Raw genomic sequence first — 18,635 nt, forward strand, 5'->3', positions numbered from 1 at the left:
TAAAAACTGTTCTACACTATATCAAATTGCAAGATAGCCTTTCATGAGCTAAAATTTCAAAGGACAGTTCAACTCAGCTGTCATATAGCCTTTAGAAAATAAACTGTAAAAGCACCTAGCCAGAGACTGAACCAGAAGGAAAGCCCTGGGAGTACAGCAGCATCAGGAAGAAGGGGGAGTAAGACTGAAGTCAGACAGAGCCATCCTTTCCCCCTGCCCAAGTCAGCATGGATGTGTATGAAAGCAATGTACCCTGCTCCAGAAACACAGCTGGAACATGCTGAAATCCCTCCCTTGAAAATGTGGCATGCACAAAGCAGGACCAAGGCAGACACTGAAGAGGAGCTGCAGAAATCATTTACGATAAAACTGAAAAACATTTTGATTGCATTATCTTGGCTCCATACCAACCAATTGTTTAACCCCACCTAGAGCATTCCTCATGTTTTAATCTCAGCTTCTTTTCATACCACTTTTCCAGCTTCCTTCTTTGTAGCTTCCTTCACCTTGTTATTTGGTACTCATTACTAAACTTCATTTTTGACTTCTTAATTTTCTCATTCTTTTCCCAAGTATAATATAAACATTATGCTGAAATTTTGTCAAACATTTATAGTGTTATGCCCTTAATTTATTTTTCTATCTTTCCTATTGCTTATCTTTTCTATTTTGATCAGAAGCTATTGAGAACAGATTCTGCCACCACCTCCTCTGTTTTGTACTGTCTGTAGAGCAGTAAGGTTCCATTCCAGTTGCCCCATAAGCACAATAATAATAAACATTATTAATAGCAACAGTGTATTCTCTACATCAGCAATCTGGCATCTCAGATTATGTACCTCCACAAAACACAGCAGTATGCACAAACTGAGGAGCTGACACCAATTTGCCCGATTCTTCTCCCTCATCGGTTTTATAGCTGTATAAACCCCACTCCAGTGGAGTTACTCCTGATTTAAAGTAATGCAAGCAAAAGGAGAAAGAGTTCTCTATTTCTGGCACACAAATGGAAGAACTCATAAAATGGAGCACACAAATTCAGAGGTCAAAGATTAGATAGTACCCAACAAATTCCCTCTTAACAAAGCAAATTTGCACCCATTACTTTCTTCCTCGACTTCTTAATGTTTCTGGACAGAGATTTGTAGAAAATGAAGCCCTTTAAAGAGCAAGAAATGGTGGCACAAGTCACACTGTATTATGTAGCAATCTTAATACTTTGTAAGCTGTCTCAGACATAATTTGTGAGATGTAAGTGTCAAAAGAGCAACTTTCAATTCATACAAACAAAACATCAATAGCACTGGCTTGGAGCCACATATTGTTTTGTTATGCAGAACTAAAGGAGAATGTCACTTACCTGAATCATATGCAAAATCCCTAGGTTCCTGTTTAATCATCAGAGGAGGGGGGAAATTTTGACTGGCTGCACTGCCAACCATAGCATTGTGTTCATAAACTGGATCGTGGTACTCCTGCTTAAAACCTTGAGGCAGGAAAGGGATGTTTGGTTCAGACATCTGGCGCTGATATATTGGACGCCCTTCCCTTGGCATTGCCGGCAAAGGTGGGAAAGAATTGCAAGGTTCAGAGAGCTGGCGGCGAAATCTAGAACACAAATTAGAGAGGTCATGTAAAGGACTCCAGCTACATTCCATTTCCCAACGATCTTCAGAAGTCATTATTACTGGCTGTATCACTTTCTCAATAACAAACATTTTGCTTATGATCATGTCAAGTGCTCCCATCAGGATCACTGTCACTGAACAGCGGCAAGCAAAGAAACAAAAATCCCACCTACTAATACCAGCTCTAAGACCTGACTCCACCACATCTTCTTTGCTTTCAGTATTTTCCCTCAACAGAAGAGGCAAACAAGAAATGCACCAACTTCAAAATAGTAGAAAGACTGACATTCTACCACAGTGACATGAAGGAGGTGCAGTTAAGAGTTCTCTGTTCTTTCACAAATGCTAGCTCGCACTCTAATACACTCTTACCCATCTTACTGTTACACAGAAACCATTCCGACCACAATAAACATGTTTTTAATAGAGTATTGTCTGCTTTAACATTTGGAAACATTCCATGGTAAAAGTCCACTGTTCTGTCCTCTCAGGGGTAGTGTCATGAGAGATCAACTCACAAGGATGGCACTGCATTCCAGCTGTAACAGGAAGGGAATGTCAGCACCCCAGTAAAAAGAGAGGGTACAAATTTTTGCTATGACAATTCATTACTCTCCTGCCTAAACTTTTCCCCTTAGTCATTTCTACATGAAAGTTGTAATCTGTACAAGCCACACTCCATTTTCTATAGTCAAATGATCTGCAGCAGGCAAAAAATAAGAGAATTTTGTTTCAAATTATCTGGATTTACATGCAATGTTACTCTCAAGAATCTGTTTTTTCTTCCATAAAACCTATCTACCTAAACTAAAAGGCCTGAATGTAATTACTTGGACAACTGCAGGTTCAGAATCATATAGAAGAATACCAGGATGCTTTTTTCCCACTACACCTTGATGAACTGTATGATGTCTTCCTGTTATCTCCTGAAGATTACCACAGCAGTAATATTGTGTCCACACTAGCAAATGCAATGTTCTTGCAACAAGCTGCTTACTAGTCCTGCTATCACTTATTATAAACAAGACACTTAAAAAAAAAAAATCACTTGTGCTTTTCTTTGGAAGCTTCTTATTGTCACACACACAAAAAAAATGGAGACCTAATCATTCTGAGATTCCTGTACTTCGGGTCTGAACCAGCTTTGGTTCACACATGCAAAAGACTTTCTTTTAGAGAAAACTGTGCAAGTGAAGCACAACACAGGAGTTTGATTGCACAAGGAATAAAATTCTTGACTATCAACTAACAGGTAGTACATGTTTCTACAACAATTTAAACTCTACTACCATCTGTCATAATACTGCTGTAACTTGTTCTGACAAATATTTACTATCATAGCTTAATTATAAATACTGTGGAAACTACAGAGATAGAAATTATTACAATGCAGTAGTGGAGACAAAATGAATTTTTCCAATGCTGCTGTAAATACTGTAATTTTTGCAGTACAAAGAGTACTGCGCTGTAACACTGGGGTTTGCAATTCCACCTACACCTGCAGAAAATAAACTTAGAAACTCAAATGTATTATGAAACAGTTAGGCTGACTGGCGCTGCATTCATTTCCTTTTTTTCCTTTTTTTCATTAGCCAAAAAAAGAAGCAGAAATTATCATTAAGAACTGTCAAGGAGTGAATCAGAAAATTGCAACTTGAAGATAAAATAAGAAACAGGCACACTCACAAAGCCTCAAAGGAAGTTAATAATACTTGTTGTACTGGAAGCTTTGTATGGAATCAAGCCATTTGTTTATACAAGTGGATTTGTTTCCTGTTGGTACTTGTTAGGACCACTTATCGTTCATATATTCATGGCCTGTATGAAGATGCATGGACTGTATGTACTAGATACTAATGCTATCCTATGCCACCAATGCATGTTCCAAAAAACCTGTGCCTTGAGTTATAGATGCATATATGAACTCATTTGGTCATTTGTTTAAATGACATTTTCTGAATACACTCATTGCAGTAGCATCTCACCTTGTAAATCACAAAAATTTCGATTTCACAAAAATATGAAGTACACATGTGCTTCATACAGAAGATTCAAAATAAGTAAGAAAATGGGGAAAAATGTCTTCCACTACAATTCCACCTTTCTTTAAAAATGGAGGAAAATTACATGATTTTGTTTTTTCTTTGTTCCTTGAGTCAGCTATTTTGGACTTAACTAGAACTCATGATATTCTATAATAGAAGGGAAGCACTAGTGCAAAACGCCCTAAAGAGCATGGATATCAAAGACAGGATAGGGAGGGAGCAGAATCATCTAAAGAGCCTACAAAGCTTGCACAGAGCATGGGTTGTAGGTACAGAAACTATACTAGGATGTATGCAAATAACAATAAGTAGTCAAGTTAAGGCTGGCATACAGGTTCAGTGCTCTCTTTACAAGCTGCTTTATAACAAGATTTCTTTCATCTGAAAAATCTTACTACTGTTCTCTGCACATCAGCCATTTAGCTTCTGCCGACTTCAGTCTTTTGGCAGCTTGACTGGTCTATGTACAGGAACATATTTATCCACTATCCTGTAATTGAAACCACTTCTTGGCTTCACTGGGGGCCTTTGTGGTTAGACCACAGTCCACGGCTGGGGAGGAGATGGGGACTACGACAGGTGAAGGGGCCAATTCAGTGTTTCTTGATGGCCAGAAGGGCTTGCAGAGAACCTTGGTGGTATTTAAAGCTATCTCAGCAGAGTACAAAACAGCAATAGTAAACTAGCAACCTCCCTCAAACGTGATCTGCACAAATCCCTGGAGATAACAGCCCTTATTAGAGCAGAAGCATGCAAATCACACTCCCAACAAATGTTTTTCTTTTCAGGTCTTTCTTAATTTGGTAGTGGTTAAGAGGTAAAACAAGTTTCTGAACATGTATCTCTTTACACACCACTGGAATTTTAAATGTTCAAGAGCAATCAAAACTCAGCATACAAAGCCAGGTTCATGCAATAAAGGCTAGGGTAAATAGAATTCCACAAACAAGTGTTTGGACTGAAAAAACAGGGGAATCCACTGAGCGTATCTGTTGCAAAACTGAGCTAAAAAAGACAGTTGTCTGGGGATTCCTAACATCAAAACAAAACAGGGTAACTTAAGGACAGTTTAAGCTTTAATTCTAGTCTCTAACTCTTGTGGCTTTTACTCAGAATAATGTTATTTAAGTACAGTTTATGTTGGCATATTTTTTTGAAACACTACATTAGAAAAGGGCTTGGAAAAATGATCCAGCCTTCTAAAGAAAGAATATTCTGAAGCAGGAACACTGTAACATGGCCACTTATCCCTTAGATAGGTGAACTGCTTAGCAAGAGGCCAGATATTTATAGTTAGGAACATGCTTGCTAGTGACTTCATCACCTTGAAGGGCATTCTAGCCTCAAGTGAATCACAGAACTATAGAAGAGCCCAGGTTGGAAGGGACCTTGAAAGACCATTGGGTCCAATCTTTTGTGGGAAAGAGAGCCTACATGAGATTATCCAGCATACTGTAATCATCCTCAAAAGACAGAACCAACATGTAATTTAAATTCTGTCACTGCCAATATGAACTCATACACTAGTGCATCAAGTTGGGTGACAGCCTTTCATAAACGCACAGATCTCTGACACTATGAACCTTGGTGGTTTCCACCTCAATCCCCAACCTAAAAGGGAAGAGTTGTGGGCAGGAAGCCAGTACTACCCTATATAAGAGCCACAACTGAAACACCTTCTGCATGGGTCCTTCACGTGTTTTACCTGTGATCCATAGGGAAGCTGTTGTCTTGAATGGACTGGGATGGAGGGAGGTGGGTAGGGAAAACTCGGTCAGGTTTAGGAGTCTGAGCGGAGTTTGGGGAAGCATGGTGCAGCGGTGACACGGGAGTGCTGGATGGCGTTGGTGGGTTGGAGGGCCTCATTCCCACTTGTGGTTTCTGATCATAGGCACTATTAGTAAGGCAGGAGAAAAGCAAGGTAAGTTATTTTTTCCAAAGAAAGAAGAAAACACAAAACCATAGCATCTACGTCCAGAAAAAAAACCACAAGTGCCCCATTCAGAAGCTTTTGATTATAGTTCACTTATGAATCAGTTTGGTGCAGAATTCTTCTCAACTTTATGATAAGAACAGCAATGCACAAGTCATTTTAGAGGCAAGTGATTCAGCACTGCATTTCCTTATCTGAGGCACAGAAATGTATTTTTAAAGGACTCAGTCTTACAGTCACATTATAACAGGAGGTGTACAAAATACATAAAAGTTGAAGCACCTGGACTAGAGCACAAAGAGCTGACAGTGCCTGTCAAGACTTTTTTCTTTTGCACAAGCCACAAAGTGAGACAGTAAAACAACACAGTCAGAGGGAAGGGATCTGACCCAGAAAAACAATGGTATGCTGGCTTAGCTAACTGAAGACACCCTGGACCTTTGTCCCACGAGGACAACTCCTGTTGACCACTCAGACTGGTCAACAGGAGCCCCAGATAGTGTAATTAGGCGATCCACCAAAAGGACAGGAGGACAACTAGGCAGCTGCAGTTCACGTGGGTTTATTTGAGGGAAGGCAGAAGCAGGAAAGTTGGGAAAAAAACTCACTCAAGGAGAGCCAGCTCTAGGAGCTCCTTGCAAGGACAGGGTCAAAGTATATAACAGGGGAAGGATAGGAGGAGTCAGGGTACATGGAGACCAGTAGGAAAAAGGCACAGGGGAGGAGCAGGGATTGGGTGACATGAACAGACCCAATGAGAATAAGGGGAAGGAGTGGTTAGCTGAGGGGAACCAATGGGGAAAACAGAAAACAGGGAACTTTCCAGAACTAAGGGATGGCATGAACAATGATAGACATGAATTGGAGAAGGCACAACAGGTGATGGACACCTTCATTATTATCAGGAAGGTGGGACTCTTATACATTGGTGGTTTCTCAGGGCATTCCCAGATAGTTTTCCCCAGGACCACCTCCCACATCTACCCATACTAGCATGTCAGCAGCCTTTCCAGACAGGTTTTTTTACTCTTCTCTTTCAAAAATAAACTGCTGGTCCTACAAATACATAGATGTTATTTTCAAGAGTGTCTCACATCAGGAAAGGACTTGAGAACACTTTGATCATCTCTGTTTCTAACCAAGAGAAATGCAGACATTAGGAATATAGTAAGCACAAGCTTGCATACTTTTCTAAGTCAGGTCCCTTAGCACACATCAAATCCATCAATGGATTAATTTGATTTTTGAAACCAAAACCACTCCTTAGAACCAACAAAAGTGCCAGTCTTTTCTTTTTTTTTTACCTCCATTCATATCCAAAAAGTTAAACGTTATAATGCTTTAAGTGCTAACAGTTTTTATACTACATTAATGAGAATCAAAGCTAGATAAAAGATTCTAAAATAGACTGAAATGTCAATAAGAAGTCCTTCACTGCTGACACTAAAGGAAGGAGTGGCACATAAATGCAACCAAAAGAAAGTCAATAAGGAATGAAGAGGTATCAAGCCCCTCCACCACCCACAAATAAATAAGCTTTTATTATCTATGCCTATAAAAGAAGACAACTTGCTTTCGAATGCAACTAATGAAACACTGTTTTAAAAGGTAATCACCCAGGAATATACACATACAACATCTGCACAATTTGTCAAATACCTAATGTGTTGCTCAGACCTGCCAATCCTTTGCCTGTTACACAGATCTCTCCTTTGTAATGTGCATAATGCATTTTGAAAGTACTTTCAACAGAGCTCACAGAAAACAAGATACTCCTTTCTTCTATTTCACGCTTGTAGCCTGGGTTTTTAAACTCTGGCTAGCTCCCATGCAGGAGGAATGAAGGATGTGCATTTTGATGAAAAACACTGCTTTAAAATTATTATGTAAGTGTTTGACACAACTGTAAACAAATCCATCAGTGTTCATCAACTAAATGCATTATCTCATCAGTCTGTTATCTGCTGAAGAGGTAACTTTTCTAAGATCTCTGTTATAGTTTTATTACTCTTTCGTCAGTCCTCACTGAAGCCAGCAGTTCTCACTGCAAACATGCTCCTAATTACTTTACCTGACATTGTACAGGCACTTTTCCCCATAACTGAACTTGAATGGTTGCTCTTGACTGCAAGCGGAGCCAAGTTCTGAACATGGGCTATGGGGTTCCTTCTTGATTTTCACAGGGAGACCATGAAAAGCCACTGGAAAGAGAAGGAGAATGCAATTAAAACCCAAGTACAATATCAACAATTAGCCTTCCCAAGTAAGCTCAACACTGCAAATTAAACACATGATTAATTAAACAATTGTAATAATAAAAACAATATAGGAAATAAATATTTCAAATATTTCTTTGCGTGTCAACTGAAAAATAGACACTAGAGATCCTTCACATTGGCTATTATCACTTCTATTGTTTAATAGAATGATGGCCAGCATCCCATCTCATTAGCAGGAAAATAACAGCCCACTTATATTTGGCTTAACTACTGTAAATGTTGTCAGAGGCAAAATACTTCCCAGGCACCAAATGTTTCTAAGTAACATCAGAGGTTGCTTTTAGCTATAAATGCAATAGTAGTCCTCTTCAAAGACTGTCACACAAAGGACTCCAAAATAAATTTGAGTTATCTCAACCTCCAGTATATGACCAGTAATGTTTTTGTCCCACAGAATGCTTGAAAATTTGCAGCAAAACCCTTGAAATTGGATAATTATATGCACTTTTAATTATAAATAACATCTTAAAAAAATTCAGAAAAAATGGCTTAAGTAATTTTTCTTAAAAATAAACAAGATAAAATCCTGGCCTGACCAAATTCAGTAGCAGATGTGATATGGACACAAACCAAAAAAAAAGTCATGCTTTTTAAAAGCTAAAAAAACCCCCAGAGGGGGTGTGACAGAAATGCAGCATTAATTAGAAGCACAAGTTGGTCTGTACTAAAGAGAAAGGCCAAAGGTAAAGGCAAGGTTAACCAGCAAATTCGTTTAAGCCAGACAACTTTCCTTATTTCGTATCTGATCTAAACCAAAATTAAAGCCGACGAAAATTCAAAGTTCACCTGATGCTGACAAACCTAAGTAAGTGTCTAGGAGGACAAAGGACTAAAAGACAGATATGCAACGGCTTGAAAACACACCTGTCAAGTTTTAAATAAAATGTGTTTTTGAACTCCAAGATGCAAGATGCCTAGAATTCAGAAATAATTTTATCATTTTGATGTTGTCACCAAAACACCAAAGTATGAACATCACATTCTGGCCTGACATAGACACTGGTATCTCCATAAAAATCCATGTACATGCAGCAGTTTCTGTTAAAGAATCTCAGCAGAAAGTCAGGCTATCATTATATACCATCAAGTAGCATCTTACTCCTTCTCTTGCACCTGAACTTGGGAAATAAGATTTGTTACAGACTACATATTTTCTGATACCAATGAAACTGCATACACACGCCAGGGTTCAGTGGGGAGATAAATGAAATGCTGTCTAAGAAGTGAGCATCAGAACCACTAAATTCTGGCATCTGTGAATTAGATCTGGATTCCAGACTTTTGCCATGGGTTTTCTCATGGTTAGGCAATGTTCACACAACTCTTTCACAAATAGATCCTCTCGCACCCTATTACATGACAGCTTCTACTATTGCCTTCCGGTTGAGTCATCTCGAACATAACACTATTCTATTTTGACACGTATTTTCACAAAACTCACAAGAGCTAGCAGAAGACTCCTATTCAGCTATTATGTTTTGTGGGTAATTAGCAGTTATGTGGAAAGATTACAAAGGAGAAGCAGACAATAAAACATATAGAAATGCATATGCACAGCACAACAACTTAAGAAACAGAGATGGAAAATGCGAATATCAGAAGAAGAAAATAATTCTTCCTGAATAAAAGTGTCTGAACTTGCAGTAAAAAGAAGCCCACATGGACTTCTTGAAAAGTGATTCTCAGATTTAATAATATGGCAAAATGAAGCTCAGTCAGCTTTCCAAAGCAACTGCAAAGCAGGCTGATGTCCAGTAGTTTGTTTCAGGATGTTTCTAGTGAACTTTTACTGCTGACTCTCCTTTGCACGTCTTGGTCAAATAAAGCATGTCACACATTTAATGTATATTATGGGTCCCACAACTCTGGGACGCTGGCTCTGATGCTAAGGCAGGCAATGTCTTTAACTTGAATAAAAAAAAAATTAAAACACAACTGCGACAAGACTTTTTTAAAGCCAGTATCACATACTTGCACAAAGGCCACATGCTGCTCTATTTTTTTTTTTTATTTTTACTTTGCTACTTCCTTGGAGTTAATCTGTTATGAAAAATTACTTCCCTTATTTATTTTTAAATAACGGGAGTACAGAGACTCCCACACTACAGCCCTGTGCGAAGAACTGGCTGGGTATTTCATCACAGCGCTGAGAGCCTGAACGTCTGCTAACAGGCAGTTTTCCAGCTCACTGGCACAGGCACAAGTGAAAGCAGCACATTCATTTTGTGCAATTTGCTTTACCTTCCCACATGGAGTTGGTGCATGTAAAAGGCTGTTAAGTACTAAATTATTCCTTATCAAATCACCATCATCTGGAGTCATGATCAACACTAATTAAATTACTTTCACTGAACACGGCTCCAGCCTGCTGCCTCAACTGCGAGGTACATTTTATTTTGCTTACTGTACAGTCCTAGCAAGGTACAGGGCACAGTGCTAGAAGGCATTTGTGCTGTAGTTTTAATTAAAGTTTACCTCACCTTCCTCCCAGCTTTATAAGCTAGGGTAAAGTGTATCAAATCAAGTAGGTTAACACCTTCACTTCATTTAGAGAAAGCATTACAGACCAAAGTGATTTTATATTAGATCTTTATCTTAACTACAGCCAGAAAGATAATGTAGCTGTAAAATTTAAAGCCTTCCTCGGGCAGTCCCCTGACAGAGTCACCATGCTAAGCTTTATCTGTAACTCCCTAAGTGCACACTTTAGAATCAGAAAGGAAAAAAGATAAACTGAAAAAAAACTTTCTGCTTTTTTGGGGGGCTTTCTTGAAGGCTACTTGCCCTTTCAGGACATGTCTTAAGTGTGGCTGAAGATGACAGACTTATTTTAACAATAAAATTTCAAACATTAAAAGTTTTCATATCATCACTGAAACCCTCCGCCCGTCACTTCTGATTTTACTGACATTCATTCTATAGTGCACCTACTAAAAAGGAATTTAAACATACACTCTTGCCAAACTGGATTTTATATTATGTTCTCAATCCTCTTTCTTTTGAGGAGAGCAGGGTTGCTTATTTATACAATCTAATTTTAGTGCAGCATACTAGCTACAAACACATTCATATTAACAAAATGATATTTTAAACAACCAGCTCCTTACCACTTCTTTCTTCCTGATGGTAAATTCATTTTACTTGACCCAGAACAAGAGTCTCAACCCTATTAAAGTAAGGGGCTCTCTGCCTTAATAATGATCTTATTAAACAGTGACCAAGGGCCAAGATTTCATCCCAAGTGATTACTTACAGATAACTACCTCTGAACTTGAAATGCAAACAATCTTACAACATATATTTAGCTAGATGGCTTCAACACCTCTTCTCAACTACCACACCAAGTCAGGCTTATCAGTATCAGAAACAGACCCTTGCCCCACAGACCCTGTCTGGATCATCTCCGAAGCCAACACACAGACATAAGGCAAGCAGAACTGACACCATTTGTAGCAAAATGATTAAGGTATAATACATTACTGTATGCATATTCTCTGTGCATAAATATATATATTTATATCTGCAGAGTAAAAGGGCTTGCATATTATACATAATGTGCTGTTGTACAGACCTAGATTTTATACAAAGCAATAATAATTTCACCACAAAATAAACTTACATATAACATGCAAAACATGGGGTGGAACCTGCCATCCATCCTTCAGAAGCACTGTTCTACTTTGCAATCTGTCAACAGCCTAATCCCTGAACATTTTGTTCATATTAATACCCAAAGAATGAAGAACCACACCACTCAAATGAAGAACAACTTTATTAAGAACTCTGAAGTCAAAGGAGGAATTGGTTTTTCTCAGAGGAGTCTGATATGTACGCTTTCTAGCCTGAGAAACAGGAAGTGTACCACCTCTATACAGACAGAACTGAATCGACTTCTTTTGAGAAAGCCCTGAAATGCACTGCATTAAGCAATGGCTTAAAATATTTTTCAAATCAAGAGATGATTATTCAAGATGAAGAAGAAATTAGGAATATGTTATATGAAATGGCAAGTCATTTCTCTCTTGAACAAGAAGAAATGTTTTAACTTTCAAACTTCAGATTCCTTCCCAGAAAACATGATAAAACCTTATTTCTGAGGAAGAATGGTTTTAAACATACTTTTAAACCCAAGAAATATAACTGGTAATTCAGTGATGTTGGCTGATGGCAAGCAATGTTTACTCCACCGAGTCTTGTGGGTCAAGAACATTTACTGTATGGTATAAAAACAATTGACAGCAGTTGATTTTGTACCATACTTGCTCCTGATAGTGAACTCTGATGTCTCCTAAGTAATACTATATTCACATGTATTACTTTTGAGGACTTCGAGCATCTGAAGAGAAAAGAAAGTAACAGTAAGTCATGGCATAAACATGTTGTTTCTGAGCTGTTTTTAAAATTTATGCTCTCAAATCATTCTCTAAACAAAATTCTGTAAATAAATCCACTAATTTTTATCATCAATTAAGGCAAAATTGTTAATATGCAACGTAAGTTGAGAGATTTCTTGAACACACTTGAATATAGGGGACTTGACTCAATAGCAAGATGAAAATACTGAAAATGTAAAAATACTTAAGCTGATACCACTGCAACTCTAGGTACTAGACTGACTGAGGTGAACCAAGATAATACTTGGTAAAATTTCAGTTGCAAGAAGAAAAGTTCCATGTACTGATAAAGGCAACACTGTCACACTTTAAATCTATCTCTCGATACATACAGCAATGCAGTAGGCACTTCAGATACATCAGAGTCTCTCCAAGATTCTTTTCCAGTACATTTACTTCTGCCAAGCCCTCCCCTTCCCCCAACACACAAAAATCCATTACTAAAGGGTCTAATCTCAGCTATCAGCACAGAGTGCCTTTTATGGAGCCATTAAACCATTTCTCTTGTTTACAGTGCCTGAAGAAAGATGTGAATTATGTCTGTGACAAAACAGGCGATAACATTTCTAAACTGCTATCAAAATGCAAACTGAAATACACTTAAGGACAGGGACCCTAATTCATGTTTTTGCCATTTTCCTCGCTCACTGTAACTTAACAGCACTCACCTGATGATTCAAACAAATTATTTATGCTATAAGTACAACAGGTAGGCATTAGTGAAAAAAAAAATCTGCTTTTAAACAGTTTATCGAACAGTTCATCAAAGAGTGTAAAATGCTAGTTATGTCTTAGGTTACAGTAGTGACCTAGCTGCTCTTATCAGAAAACATTTTTAAAAAACCCAAGCAGAACATTGTGGGTTCATGAGTGCTGAAATGCCTTGTTTTTGCAACCGTCACCTTAACATTTGAATCATACATTCCATATAGGTATTTGCATATCTTAAGCAATGACCTATGAAACTGAAGACTTTCTCTATAGCTTTCTAGATGGGAATGCCAGGCTTTACATATATTTTCCAAAGAGGTTTCAAAAATGTGCATTTAACTCATGAAACAATAGTCTTCTGCATTCTGGAAGGCATTTATTGATTATTTATTTCTAGATCATTTTTATTTGAGCTTTAGACCTTTGTAGACAGCTGCACTCTGAATTTCAACAATCATTTAATAAGCATCAGATTAAAGACATCAGGATGCCAAAGCAGTGTGCTTTTTCTATTTCATTGTACTATATGTTTTGATGAGAAGTTTTACTGGTAACTGAGATGCTCAGGAGTCATTCGAAGCAGGCACTCAACACAGCTGACCATTCATTCATACTCCAGAGGTTATTGTGCTGCACCTGGATGCGGTACACCACCTTCTATACTCTAACAGAACCTGAATTAAAAATATAATGTAGGAGAGATGACAGATGAAGAGAGCTGGGACAGTAAAGGCTGGCAATCAAGTATTTCCATCTAAACTGTTCCCAATAATTTTGAATAAAAAGCCTATAAATACCTAAGACTGCTACAGCTGAAGACAGAAGTGCCTGCAAGCATGGACAACTGAGGCAAGATCTGCAGTTGTTTTCACCCTACGTGAACTCTTGCAAAAAACTGTTTTGTTTCTGACCACTGCAACAGCTGCAGAAATGAGCAAGTCTTGAAGGCTGTGGACTGATTTAAAAGTGGCTGAATAGATTACATCTACAGAGACTCCACCAGGTTCTTCAACCATTTATCTATCAAAGTCACCTCTATCAGATCTTAGCTGAGCTCCAGTCAACTGGATTTCATTTAGGTCCTGCTCTCTGCCAGATATTGGAAGAAGCTGGTGACAAATTGGATATCTGACACACAGATATGCATCATCACTGTGGTTTCAGAGACTATCCTGGCAGTTTATAGAAAAGCTGAACATAGACAAGAGTCCTGAATTTTCACTACCTTACAAATGAAAGCTGCTGGAAAGGGAAGGGAGGGTGGGGATGGGAGGAATCTATGCATTCCTGTCAAGTATCTTTTCTGAAGAAATACATGATCTTGATATTATTCTCCATTTTACAGTTGCATCTAGAAAACTAAAACTCCTTCAAGATCCAGAATTTAGACCTAAAGACAGCTGGGCTCCACCTAGACATACCAAATAGTGACTGTTCACCTGAAACAGTCTGCATGTGTATTTGGGTATTTGTGTGTGCACACGGAGTCAAATGAAAGTAAGCATACTGAATATGCAAGCATGCCTCTGCAATGATACATTACATATGGCCAAATTATGTGTAATACTGTAATAACGAGCAGAAAGCTTTTTCCTCTTCAAATGGATATGTATAACTGGGGAGAAAATGGGTAAGCAGTATGCAGAAGAAAATAACAACTTGTAAATGTGTGAAAAAGTGTTCAATAAAAAGCTAGCTCTTTCTTATGCGGCAGCCTGACTCTGAGTCCAGAAAAGAAAATCTCCGGACAGCCCTTAACCCTTAACACAGAGAATGCTCTGCCACCCCTTGCCTCAGTGCTCTTTCCCAGAAAGTGGGACTTCATGACTGGGCAGCACTTGGCAAAGCCGTTATATATGATTCCATCAATTCAGCCTTCGCCTTGGCTTCAGATCAGATCCTTCCAGCCCCTACTAGCTCAAAAGATAGAAACAGCATGGGACCTAATTTTTTGGAAGCTTGTTCTGAACGATGAGCCCAAGCACCAGCTTTCAAAGCCAACTGGCAAGAATAGAATACGTGGGCAAGATGGATCTATTTGAGAATCTTGTTTAACAAAAAGAAAATACCAGCTTTGAAGTAATCTGTCACCTTTACTGGAAAATATGCAACTACAAATGCACTTTAATAACAGTTAGAACTCACACTGCAAAATGAAGCAAATTGCTCTTCCAAACTAAAGCTGACAATATTGTGCATGTCAATTAATGGCCTACTTGAATCGCATGAACGCTACGCAATAGTATAGCCTTTACAATCCTTAGGGGGTGGGAAAGGATGGGGGGAAGGTAAAGAATAAAAGACAGCCCAAAATTGTGGGATTTTTTTCCTCAAAGCCTACGCAGACTGTTCACAGATGACACAGTATGAGAATAGAAAAAAAAATAGTGATTTTGAATTTGACTTAGGAAAAAGTAGCAAGCAGGTGAAAACAAACTGCAGCAAAAGCTGGGATTTATTTTTGTTTACTACCAAAGAGCTGCAAAATGGAAAATAACAGCTAATTCTCCTACACTTTATATTAGAAAATTCTAGACATTAAGATCTAAAGTAATGCATCCATCTTAGACAGCATTGTTTGCTAAAATAACTTGCTCTTGCTTTGGAGTGAGGATTTTTTAATTCCTAATTTTTTAAGCAAAAAGCATTACAGACTAATGACTAGGACACAAAAAAAAATGCATTGATGAAACTCAATTTTAAATTAATTGAATTACCTGTTCATCTCCACATTATGTTAATTCTTTATATTCACCGTAATTTTCCCTATCCTGGATGATAATGATCGGGCATTAACATGAAGTCTTTGAGAAGTGTTGGAATAGAAAACAGAAAAAAGTTCACTACACCTATAGAACACCAAGTCTGCATCAGGTTTATAAGAGGGCATTTATACACAGGGAAGAGGCGACTAACAAAAACATCACTAAAATGCAGGCACATGCCATTTCCCTGCAGGACAGCTTATTTGACAGTTAAACATGATGGTCCTGCAAACAGTTAAACATGATGGTTCAGCAAAGAAATACTTCTAAAAGCTTCTTTACAAAAGAAAGTAAGTGTCATTCTTTAACTTGAATTTTCTAAAGATAATGTGCTAAGACATGAAGAAATTGCGCCAGTATTGCTATTTCTGGGCAGCTAACCCAAAATCCCTTTGCCAAGACAGATGTAGCCTCCCCTGAGAGGTGGAGGGGTTCCCAGTTAGTGTGGGAGAGGAAGCACAATATTAGAGGTTGTACCCATTCAGCTTGATACTTGGTTCACCGGTATAAATCCTCACTTTTAGTGCAAGATACCCCAGATTTGCTTGTCTCTGCAGTTGCAATTTCTGAAACGCTTATTAGTTACTGAGGGTACACCTGCAGCCTTCTGACAGCAGAAGTCCTGAAGGCACCACTGAGATAATTCAGATATTTGTAGCCACTTGGCTTCTCATTTAAAAGGACCAAGTCAATAGAAAATTTCAGAGTATATTCACTGAGTATATCCAGTATAACATAAAGTAAAAAGCCTACCCAAAAAGGTAAGCCACCTGACTGCGGGGTTAGGGGGGAGTAACTTCCACTAAGTATCAATAAAAGATATCCTACTCACTAGAACGCTAGGGCAGAGCAATTCCAAGGTAAACTATTCTAGAGGCTTCTAGTAAATAACCATGTAAGGCACTATAGGTCCTTTGTCATAAACTAACAGTGTATTTGGGCAGCTGCTACCTGGCTGAACTGCCACACGGTATTAGAAAACTGTCTTTACTCTTCTACCCCCAAACATGGAACATTTTGGCACAATTTTGGTTTGTTGATCCCTCTTTGCCTCTATCCCCAAAAGATTTCCACTTTTTCGTTAAGAACTGTCTAGAAGGTATTTCCAGGCAGCAGGAGCTGCAGTTACCAACACAGTTTCTTAGCCTCCAAAAGAAGCAATCCCACAGAAATGCTGTCACAGGCACTGTTTTATTCCGATTTATGTCCCCTTCCTGCAGTGCTCTCCTTTCCAGACAATTTACCTGTCCAGCTGTAGGAGACTCACAGCTGCAGGCAGTCGAGTGGAAAGTGCTGTCAGAGGGTCTCTGCCTCCTAGCAAGCACCTCCAGGGTAAAAGTGAACCTGCTGACAAATAACCACGGGCCCTGGACAACTGAGAAGAATACAAGGAAATTTGCAGAACATCGGTGTGAGCGAGAAGGGAAGGATTAAGCTAGGAGGAGTGAACTGGCTCACTTTGATGTCTGAGGAGAGCAGGTGAGGCTGGACGAGGAGCTCTCCCTGCCCCCAAGATAAACAGAGGCTTAGGGCTCTCTGGAGGAGGAAGCAGTAACCTAATAAAATTAAAACAGCTGGGTTCTGCAACAACTGAACTAAAACACGTGGATAGCTGAAGATGATTATAGGGAGGGAAAAAAAATTCCAAAGAATTTTTAATCCCTCTATAGTCGATCTGCAACCTCCATGTCTGCACAGAGAAACAGGGATGATCTTCACCTGCATTTGCTTTGTTAAAATCCTGGGAGGAGATCGGGGCATTTGTTCCTACACTTACTGATAATATAACTGGCTCCAAAGGCTCCCAGGCACAGTGCAGAAAGAGGCAATCCACCTTTAGAGCTTCTGCTAAAGAGGAAGTTCTTAATGTAAAATCAAGCCTGGGAGAAAACTTAAATTGTATTCCTACCTGGGAATTATCAATAAAGTTAAATGCAAAGAGAAGAGCTGGCCACTATATCAGGGTCTGTGTGCTTTTCTGAGGACAGGATTTCCATTTGCAGCAATTTTCAAAATTTAATTTAAATTCTGAGAGGTAATGGCTAAGCATTGCGTAGTTTCCATTACTAAAGTATCCAATAATATCCCAGCATTTTACACATACACACTTTCCTCTTCAGGTAACTCTGCAGTTTGACATTTCAGATCTGAATTTAAATAGGTTTTGTAGAAACAAAATTAGGAACAAAACTTTGGAAACTATAACAAGCACTTTTCCCAAACATAACAAAAAACTCTAAAATAAACAATTTTGTATTTTCTATTTATTGTTTTAAAGGTATCATCACATTGATATTTAGAAAAAATGCCCACAGCAGAAAATAAACAGGAACTAATTCTGCCTCATTTCCCCTCTTATGGAAAAGTTTCAAGTTACATCAGTATAATTATTATCTCTGTTGTTCTTTTCTGATGTATTCATGCAAAGAGCTAACAGCCATCTATACATGAGAGGGCTACCGATCTTGTTCTTGCAGCTGGACAAAATGTGAAAGAAACTGGATTTAATTGCTGGTTCTGCCATAATCCAAATAACCAGTGTCAGAAGGTTGATTCTAGTCTGAAGTAGCTCAGCCTCAGGAGCCTACCCTTAGAGACCCATAACCAATGTGTCAGTTTGTGTCCCTATAAAAACAGGAATATCCTCATAACAAAGAGCATCCTAATAAAAGTTTATCCTTAAGGATAATCATGCCTGTCAGATAGCTACTCAAGTACATGCAAAAGCGAGAAAAAACAATAAATAATGAAATAGACTCCACAATGAGTGCTCTCTAGCATGAATTAAAGAACTAATTTAAAATATTATTTACAATATGTTTTTATTTTAGCAGCTCTCAATGCTAGACAGTAAAATAGAACAAAACTGCATTTTGAGAT

General features: G+C 38.5%; 1 protein-coding gene across 4 annotated transcripts in view; it reads right to left on the minus strand.

Annotated features, from left to right (window-relative positions):
- Positions 1–18,635, minus strand: part of ETV1 (ETS variant transcription factor 1) — a 66,780-nt gene that overhangs the window by 25,371 nt on the left and 22,774 nt on the right. For all 4 annotated transcript variants that reach the window (XM_085573114.1, XM_085573115.1, XM_085573116.1 and 1 more), the window contains 3 exons: positions 7,678–7,807; positions 5,379–5,567; positions 1,361–1,608 (listed from right to left, as the gene is read on the minus strand). In XM_085573114.1, coding sequence (XP_085429240.1) covers positions 1,361–1,608; positions 5,379–5,567; positions 7,678–7,807 — 567 coding nt within the window. The remainder of the gene's footprint in view (positions 1–1,360; positions 1,609–5,378; positions 5,568–7,677; positions 7,808–18,635) is intronic.

This window comes from Lonchura striata, chromosome 2 (genome assembly GCF_050655825.1).
Source record: "Lonchura striata isolate lonStrDom1 chromosome 2, ASM5065582v1, whole genome shotgun sequence".
Taxonomy (NCBI): Eukaryota; Metazoa; Chordata; class Aves; order Passeriformes; family Estrildidae; genus Lonchura; species Lonchura striata.